Source organism: Nycticebus coucang, chromosome 4 (genome assembly GCF_027406575.1).
Source record: "Nycticebus coucang isolate mNycCou1 chromosome 4, mNycCou1.pri, whole genome shotgun sequence".
NCBI lineage: Eukaryota > Metazoa > Chordata > Mammalia > Primates > Lorisidae > Nycticebus > Nycticebus coucang.
The window spans coordinates 102789355-102798788 of NC_069783.1; the positions used below are offsets into that span (position 1 = coordinate 102789355).

The 9434-nt window shown below is 39.5% G+C and overlaps 1 protein-coding gene across 1 annotated transcript; it reads left to right on the forward strand.

The window, feature by feature from the left end:
- Positions 1–230: 230 nt before the first annotated feature.
- Positions 231–8988, forward strand: LOC128584255 (sulfotransferase 1C3-like). Its single transcript, XM_053589309.1, has 7 exons — positions 231–402; positions 2389–2517; positions 3184–3281; positions 5261–5387; positions 6924–7018; positions 7153–7333; positions 8665–8988. Exons 1-7 carry the CDS (start codon positions 231–233, stop codon positions 8775–8777), a joined length of 915 nt encoding a protein of 304 aa, XP_053445284.1. The 3' UTR covers positions 8778–8988.
- The last annotated feature ends 446 nt before the right edge of the window (positions 8989–9434 follow it).

The window sequence follows — 9434 nt, forward strand, 5'->3', positions numbered from 1 at the left end:
ACATATAATGATCTCATCTGGAAAAAAGAAGCAACATTACCTATTTTATGTGGTTGCTATGAAAACTAAATAAAGGAAATAGAGTGGCTTGTTAGCTTCTTATATATATTAGTTTTCATTACTTTTTATATTCTAGTTTAACAACAGTAACGTAATAATTCTTACTATAAACAATAAAAATTGAATGTTTTATTTTAAATAGGGCTGACTGTATCAGTTTTGGATTCTCAATGGAAGAAATTGAGAAAAATGCTCACTCTCTAGAAAAAAAGATAGCACCACTGAACCTTCTAGATGTGCATGGAGTCCCTTTGCCATTATCATCAAAAGAAATATGGAATAAAATCTGTAATTTCCAAGCCAGGCCTGATGATCTTATTTTGGCAACTTACCCAAAGGCAGGTAAGTATAGCAAAACAAATAGAAATGTTTCATGTTTTAACATTTAATCATTGCATAATCTGTATTGATCTATGAGGAAATATTGGGAATTGGGGAGAAACAATTTTTTATTATGCACATCTGTCCTTAGCATTGCAAGATATTCAGCACCCCCAGGCCCTTTCCAATAAATGGCAACACTTTCCAGCAGCAATTTCTCCTGGTGACCAAAATACATTTCTAAATTCCTCAGAGTGGGACAGATAATGATCCAATTCCAGACCAATAACTTAGATAATATATAATGTCAGTAAACTTAAAGATACTGCTTTTTAACATAATTCCTTACTCAGAGTAGCCTTCTCCTAAAAACATGGTACACTCCAGATAGTTATCTTTTATCTTGTATATTCAAAAATTTATGTTGAAAAACAATTTATTAATTATCCCACAGTCTTGGAGGATACCAAAGAACAATTGTCTTTCAACATAACCATTCAACAGCTCAAAGAACCACAACTCTCAGGTGAATAAATTATCCCAGTCTTGGACAGGGAATGTATAAGGCAAATCCAGGACATCATTCTTTCTAAAGAGCAAATAAATGCTCAGAAACTAATGAGGATGTGTCAGAACCAGTGTGAAAGGATTCACATTGGCTAAGATTGAGACAGCTTGAGGATCCAAAAACATAAAGTCTCTAACTGGTTGATAGAACATTAAATAAAAAGCTCCTGGCCAGCCATGGTGGAAGGACTACATTGAACTTGTACTTTAGTCAAAAATTATGTGAAATACATGAAACCACTGTTTTCTAACATTGAGCCACAACTATCCCAACATTCAGTCCGAGGACACTTTCTAAACTACTGCAGTAACAGGGAAATCAAGGAAGTCACAGAAGACTCACTGAGTTCAGGAGCCAGATGCAGGAGTCTGGGAGGCTGAGATGGCTATAGTTTGGAGGAGGTCACCAGAGAGAGGGAAACTGCACAAAGATAAACCTGCAGATATCTTTATAGGGAACCCTTGAGTCTATTGCTAAATAGTAAACTTACATACAGCTACAATCCAAGAGGTCAGACAAGGAACTACCAGGAAACTGTCAGCAACATAATCCCCAAAGGTGACACAGGGTTGAGAGATTGTTGTGCCCCAACTAGTCTATGATAGGCAGAATTTTGATCACTATAACCATAGTCCTCTTGTATCACAATTGTGGCTATTTTACTTTTCCTGCCCAAGAGATTTTGCAGCTGCAATTGAGGTATCAGATTGACCTAATCTGATGACCTCAAGATAGGGAGAATATTTTGACCACTGGCTGATCCACTCAAAAATCAACATCCAGTAGAGGGCAATCAATGTCATGAAGACAAAATATGAGAGGATGACTCTCAGCTAAAAGACAGAAAAGGTGCCCAAAGTAATGTAGTTCATAGACCTTAATTGGAGGAAAGCAATTAATGACATGAGACAATGGGAAAAAATTTAATCTAGATGTAATATCTTATGTTATTAAGGAGTCATAAATTAGATGTGATGAAAAAGGTACAGAAAATATGGTAAGGGAATGTCATTTGAGACAGATACAGCCTTTTTCCAAATGAAAAGTCATGATATCAGAAACTTACTTAGAAATGATGAGAGAATGAGAGATGGAAATATACAAGATGAGAGAAAATATAAAGCCAGTAAAGCTGAAAAAATGTTTTCAAATTTTTCAATTTTTTGAGTGAACTTTTTAATCCTGTTTGAAAGTTTTCTGTACATTTAATTTTTTTCACAAATCAAAGTAAGAAAAGTGCTTCAAGTCCCACTACAATAAATTTTGTTTCTACCTCTTACCCAAAGAGAATGTGTAATATAACACTTTTCCTTTTTGCCTTAGTGAAATTAATGCAATTTCAACGTGCTCTCTTGTTGCTACTTTTCTTCAAACTATTTAATCACTCAGGATGAATATCCAGTTGACTAAAATTTAAAAACTATTTCCAACGTTATCAGGTACAACCTGGACACAGGAAATTCTAGACATGATTCAAAATGATGGTGATGGGGAGAAATGCAGCCAAGTCGTTTCCTTACACAGACACCCTTTCATTGAATTGGCATTTCCCTACAAGGAAAAACCGGGTGAGTAATATGCAATACCACTGAAAAGGCTTTGACTGCTGATACCAAAGCAATGTGCAGTGTCTTGGGTAGAGGTCTCCATGATAGCCAGAACCAGGCTGTTACATCTGAAGATCAACTTGTTCATAGGTACAGAAGTCAAATCCTATAGTGGGTCCCCAGGACCTTCTCCAGTTTTCAGCCAGGGACCTTCAGCTTCCCAACAAGTCATTTCTATTTGTTGACTTTCTGCTTTCCAATGAACTGATGGACAATGCCTTCTCTTTTTGTGTCTGCTTCCTCTGATTGACTCAGTGGAAAAGGCCAGCAGGTAGTGCTGAGTTACTACAAAAGGATGGAGGTGATTTCTGAAGAAATATAGGGAGGAGGAGGAAGATATATTTTGCACATTCTCAGAATTAACGGATGGAGCTAAAGAGTTTTCCTGAAAGTCTAAAAGCCTACACAGAGTAACATGAAATAAAAAAAAGCTTCCAATAAGGCTAGGCAGGAAGGGACACTTTATATGTCCTTGTGAGTATGCAGCTATTGTCAAGACAGAAAAACATGTAAACACATACATGCAAAGAATAAAGAAAATCACTCTTTAGATTAAAACACAAAGATAAAAGGAACACTTTCCCAAGAATGGCAAAGAGAAATGAAGAATGTGATTTGTTTTTCTAGATTGGGAGATAGCTCTTGAAATGCCCTCACCACGGATATTAAAGACTCACCTTCCCTCACACCTAATTCCTCCATCTATCTGGAAACAAAACTGCAAGGTAAAAACAGCTGGATTTTCAAACTTCTCTAAGCTTGGCGATGTAAACAATATAACTGAGAACATCTTTCACAGTAACGTATGTGTTATTTTTCTTAAACTCGGAGTTCTTACAATCAAGGATTACACAAATTTTGAATCTGTGGACACCCTTATTTTCTAACATTCTTATTTCCTTGATTCTATTTTATGACAGTTCCTTAGTCTAATTTTTAAAAATAGAGTTTGTGTTGCTACAAATCAGAGTGTGGGTAGGAAGCTAGATGGGAGAACAACACGTTTTAAATACCCTTTTGCTTTGCTCTGCCAAAGTGCTAGGAGGAACACTCCTGGCCTCAGAAGTAAGAGAATAGATCTCCTTGTCTAGCCTTCTATCCCCTCATAAAGCACCCAACAGGCCATGTTTAAAGCCTGGCATCACCTATACCTGTCTCACCTTCATACCTGACCTCTCACAAGGTCCGGTTCACTCTAACATCCTGCTGATCTGCCCATCACACTACCTCATCCCATCTGTGCCCATGTCAGCCAGTCAGCCACTGTTCTCTTCTGCCTCCAGTGCACTTGCCTCCACCCTGCCTCCTCCAAACCCCTCTCTGCAGCCAGGAATCTTTCCAAACCCAAGTCTGACCAAGATATTTACCTACTCTAAACGCCCCACAGGTGGGCTGAAGATCATGTCACATCCTCTGCATATCTGTCCCTCATAGCCCTTGGCAGTCTGCACCCTGCCACCGCTCCAGCCGAGTCCTCCCATTCCCTGTTCTTGCTACCATCACCGTGAAGTCCTAAGGGGCTTTAACATATAGCACTTCCTCACACCCAGCACCTTTCCACCTGCAGCTCCCCCAATTGGGCGTGCCCCCCCCTCTCCCTGGGTAATTCCAACTCATTCCTCAGCTCTTTGCATAGCCACTAGCTACTTAGACGTCTCCCCTGATCTGCCATGGCTGATTGAATTGCATGTATATATGTTGGCACACATGTGCGCATATTTGTCCCTCACTGTGTGCATCACACTGCATTGTAACTTTCTCTTTGCCTCTCTGACAGACTGTGGGCTTCTGTAATGAAGAGACTGTGTCTCATTTAATTTTTCATTCTAACATGAGTCTGGCACATAGCCGGGGTTTCCTTCTCCGCTCTGCATTTGTTGAATCAATGATCATGAACTCTCAGTGATCCCATCACCATGCAACTCTCCCTAGTTTGTTGAATCCTTGTGGAGTAGCCAAGAGCACCTCAACTATGAAGAAAAATTAAATATCAGCAAAACCACTCTAATCTATGAGAAATACTGTCCAGCAGATTCGTCAGGGAGAATCTCATCAATATATGCAGGAGCCGAGCAGCAATGCAGGAAGCTCTGAAATCAATGCAGGCCAGACCCCACCACACACAACCGTCTGCTGGTGGGACGTTCCACAAATTCTCAAATCTGTTACTTCCCCAATTAAAGAAAGGCAGTACCCTTTTCTCCTCACCTAACACTAACACGTATGAAAGTCAAATGAGATGGTAGGTAAAAAAATGCATTCTCATTCCCCAATTTTTCTCTAATTGTGAATCTGGAAAATTTCTATAAATTCTTCGAATTTGAGCTGAAAGCTATTTCATGGACTTCTTCCCTGTAGGCCCAGGAAGGCTCTGTCTCTTCTTCCTCTTGTATCTACTCAGCACATCCTATCATATTTCAGTCATTATTTACAGTACTATCCTCACTTCCTGCTCCTCTTCCTACATTATGTATGCATACTCAAAGACTGAGGCAATCTCATTTGTCTTAATTTCTCACGTCTAGCCAAATTGTAGGGTTAAAGAGACTTAGTATATTTAATTAACATTTTAATTAATATGTAATGTAAACAACATTATGTTCTTATAGGGTGTAGTCATCATTGTCTGGGGACGCTCTCCTACAGTGTTTCCCCTCAGTCTCATTTTTCTTTCTCCACCTTCCTTCTCTCTCTTGGATGTCAGATTGTCTATGTTGCCAGAAATGCCAAGGATTCCCTGGTGTCTTACTACCACTTTCACAGGATGAGTTCATTATTGGCTGACCCTCAGAGTTGGGAGGACTTTTGTGAAAAATTCATGTCAGGAAAAGGTGAGTGAAAATTGATTTTGTGGTCCCCACTTTTGAGAGATTCTAATACTAAGCACCTCTAGAATCTGGCAGAGAATGGTACCAAAGACCATCCTGAGTAATGATGCTCTATCTTGGAGACCTGGGACTGGGGAAGGCAAGTAGAAGAGAATTCTTATTTTTTGAATGTAAACTGAGGCCATCTGAGGATATAAGATAAAAATTCTCAAATCCTGAATTTTAGATTCAAATAGTCAACTTAAAGGAGAAGAGGAGACCTACTTGTTTGGAAAGACCTGGGACAGTGAGAAAACAAGATGATTTTCTTGCTGGTTTGATATAACAGTGTTATTGGACTGCTGGGCCATCATATGCAGTGATAAAAATCACACACTTCAGGACCACAGAGAGTGCCTTTCCCATAAATGACAATGGGCAATCTCAGACATCTCCTCCTTCAGAGTGCTCAAATTGGAATTAGCAGCCATGGTCCTAATCTCCTACTAACACCACACCTTTCACAGCAGCTATGAACAATTTAGGGCCACTCCTTTCAAAAACTCTAGTGAAAAGAGTTGACCAGGTGTTGCATCACACGGGCAAGGCTCTCAACCCCTTCACAGAAGAATGTCTCATGGAAACAGTGAGGTTCAGACAGAAGGAAAGACTAGAGAGTTAGGGAAGATCATCTGGTATGTGAGGACCGTCTCCCCATAAGGGCAGAAGCTTTAATGAGGAAACATAATTATAGCATTTCATTGTAGCTGTGGTGGGCAGAACCCAGACAAATGGATGAGAATCATTTGGCATCTGCTCCATCTCTCTTTCAAATAATCAGAATTTCCATAAATGAGATCATGTTTTGTGCTGTGGAGGGCTCCCAGCCTTGAGCAATCTGTCCTGAGCAAGTATCTATGAGCATAGGAAGGCTGTCTCCCAGTGTGAGGTGGAACCAGATGATATATAGCAGTTATTCCTGTTCAAAAGGAAATAGAGGGGACAGAGACAAAAATTATACATGTTGGAAAGTTCAGTTAACAATATGATCTCATTTATGGAAGTTCTAATTATTTATGGTCTGCCCACCACAGGTCCTCATGTATATCTAAAAAATCATATTGTATTTTCTATGGTGTGGAACTAGGCATGGTTTCAGGTATCCACTGAGAGTCTTGGGACATATCCCCCAAAGGATAAGTAGGGACTTCTATATTCTCCTCTGGTTCTCCTCCTGGTTCTGTTTCTCTGGAGAAGCCAACTGAGACACATGCCAGTCACCATGACACATGCAAGAGTTCAAGTCAACTGCAAACTTACACCTCTGTTCATATTGATTCAAAAGAGAACATTTCACCTTTTTGCCTCCTTGGTCTGAGGACTTTTCCTCTATGGACAAGATTTGTATCATCCTTCAAAAAAATCTTTATGCCCACTTTGCACATCCACAAGTAAGCTGAATACAAGTTATGGGTAGTTATTTTCAAGAAACATTAAATTATCTCATTGCGTTGGGTTTGGCCTGGTACTGAGAACTAACAGAGCTTCTACCTCTTCCAGTGGCTTATGGGTCCTGGTATGACCACGTGAAGGGGTGGTGGGCCGCAAAGGACAAAAACCGAATCCTCTATCTCCTCTACGAAGATATAAAAAAGGTAAGTGGCACTAAGGTAGGTGAGACACAGCTCTGCCTCCTGAGGATTTTGTTCTAGACAACAGGCTGTCTCTTGAGTTGGCTGAGCTCTTCCTTCTTCACCCTCTACATAATACCATTTTCTTCCATGGACAGAATCCAAAATGTGAGATCAACAAGGTGTTAGACTTCTTGGAGAAAACATTGTCAGAGGACATTATAAATAAGATCATCCACCACACTTCATTTGAGGTAATGAAGAAAAATCCCATGGCCAGCCAAAGCACTTTGCCTTCCTATGTATTTGATCACACCATCTCAAACTTCTTGAGGAAAGGTTAGTGACATTTTTGTAATTTAATTCAATTCCAAAAATATTGTGCCATGTGTGCCAAAATAAATTTAAACTCATTTTTCTGGAAAAAAGTGATATAATTCAGTCAAATTAAGAGTTTCTCTTCCTTTCACCCTGCCCATTTGGAGAAACCCATGCTGGAACTTCTCACACTTGAGTCACATTAGAATCCCCTGTAGGCCTTGCTAGCACACTGACTGCAGGTCCCCACTCCCAGAGAGTCTCACTGAGTAGGTCAGAAAGTGCTCTGAGACTTCACCTTTCTCACAAGTTCTCAGGCAATGCTGATGGTGCCCATTGCTATGAGGACCACCACCCATTGTGAATATGAAACCCAAGACAACCCTAGCTTCCTCCCTGAAGGTTTTTGCATCCTCTGAGCAGTTTTGAACACTTTCTCCTTTGGTTCTTCACTGGTTTTGTTCAAAGCTCTAGATTAGCACTTAGTACTTAGATTTTTAACTATTTATTCTTACATTTATCTTTGCAATAAGACTACAGAGTTTCCAGAGGAGAATGTTGTGTTCAGTTTTATTCCACTAGTACCTAGTATAAGACTTCATACCTCATATGAACTCAACGAACATCTGTCTAGTGAGTGAGCAAGAAAGTGGATGAATGAATAAAACAGACTTTATTTCTGCATTCAAGAGATTAACAGTCTAGAGAAAAAAAAGAGCAATAGATACAAAAATTAATGATAAGAAAGGAAAGTGGGACGTCCTAGGGGTCCCCAAATAACAGCTCATCTGAATGTAACAAAATCACTTTGAGAAACCATTCCCCCATTCTGAATATTCTATTTCATTGGTTGCAAGTTAAAATGTAGAATTTAATATTAGTGTTCAATTTTCTTCAGAATAATCTTCTTGCCAGGGGATAGAAACCCAGCAGGAATAAAGCCCTAGGAGAATTGAGGTAAACATTCTCCTAGATCTGCCTTGGTCTGCCAGGGTGCACCAGTTGGCAGATGATCACTGTTATCCAAATGCCAGTTGTGATGATAGGAGTGTCCTTAATTTCACCCAACAAGTAACACCTTCATTAGTGAGGTCATTATAAGATCTTTCACTGTCCCTGAGGGGACAGCATATGAATTCTTCAAGGAAGAGGTACCTAGTTCCAGACTTCGGGTTAGGAAGTCTTCTTCCTAATTGTGGGAAGGAAGCAGAATGCTCCAGCCCAGGTGGGGTGCCTCAGTGGGGGCTGTGGAATTTGAAGAAGGAGAATGGGCATGCTGTGGGCTTTGTAGTGGGAAGATCAGGTGGACTGGGGCTGAAGGACCATCCGTGAACTTCTTTGCTGTCCTACAGGGATGCCTGGAGACTGGAAGAACCATTTTACTGTAGCTATGAATGAGAAATTTGATGAGCATTATGAGAAGAAGATGGCAGGGACCACACTGCGCTTCTGCACAGAGATCTGAGAACAAAACAAGACAGAGACCAGGCCTAGTACCCTGCCTTTAATCCTATTGGGTGGGTAAATGTGGAGGGTGGAACTCTTTAGCATTCATTTCCTGTGCACAGGGGCTTGGCTAATCTGGTGCAAAACTAAGTAAGCATGATCTACAATACCAGCTAACCTTGTTACTACAGTAAATAAAATAAGATGGACAGCAGAGGCTGGCACTATGGGGATTTTTAAAATACAAGTACGTTTTATTGTAAATGACAGATAAAGTAAGAATAAATAATTGAATCATGCATTCTCATGTGTGATCTTATATGGCTGTCACAAAATAACAGATAGTTATAATGAGACCAGTTATTTAGAGAAAGGACCGTACTCAGGCACAGAGCTTTTATGTATAAAATATTACTTGTAAGAGGGAAAAGCTAATAAGTAAATTTCAGAATCATAACTTATCTAATAGAAAAATAATGTGTATATACATAAATTGTCTCTGAAAAAACAAATCAAATAGAGCAGAATTAATTTTCCCAAATTTAATTTGTACCTTTTTTTTTTTAAGCAATAGAGCCTGACTTTAAAAAATCCAGCAGTGAGTGCCACTGAAAAAATCTTTCAATGATATACATAAAACTGCTTAAAGTAATCGATCTGTAAATCAAGATTTGGG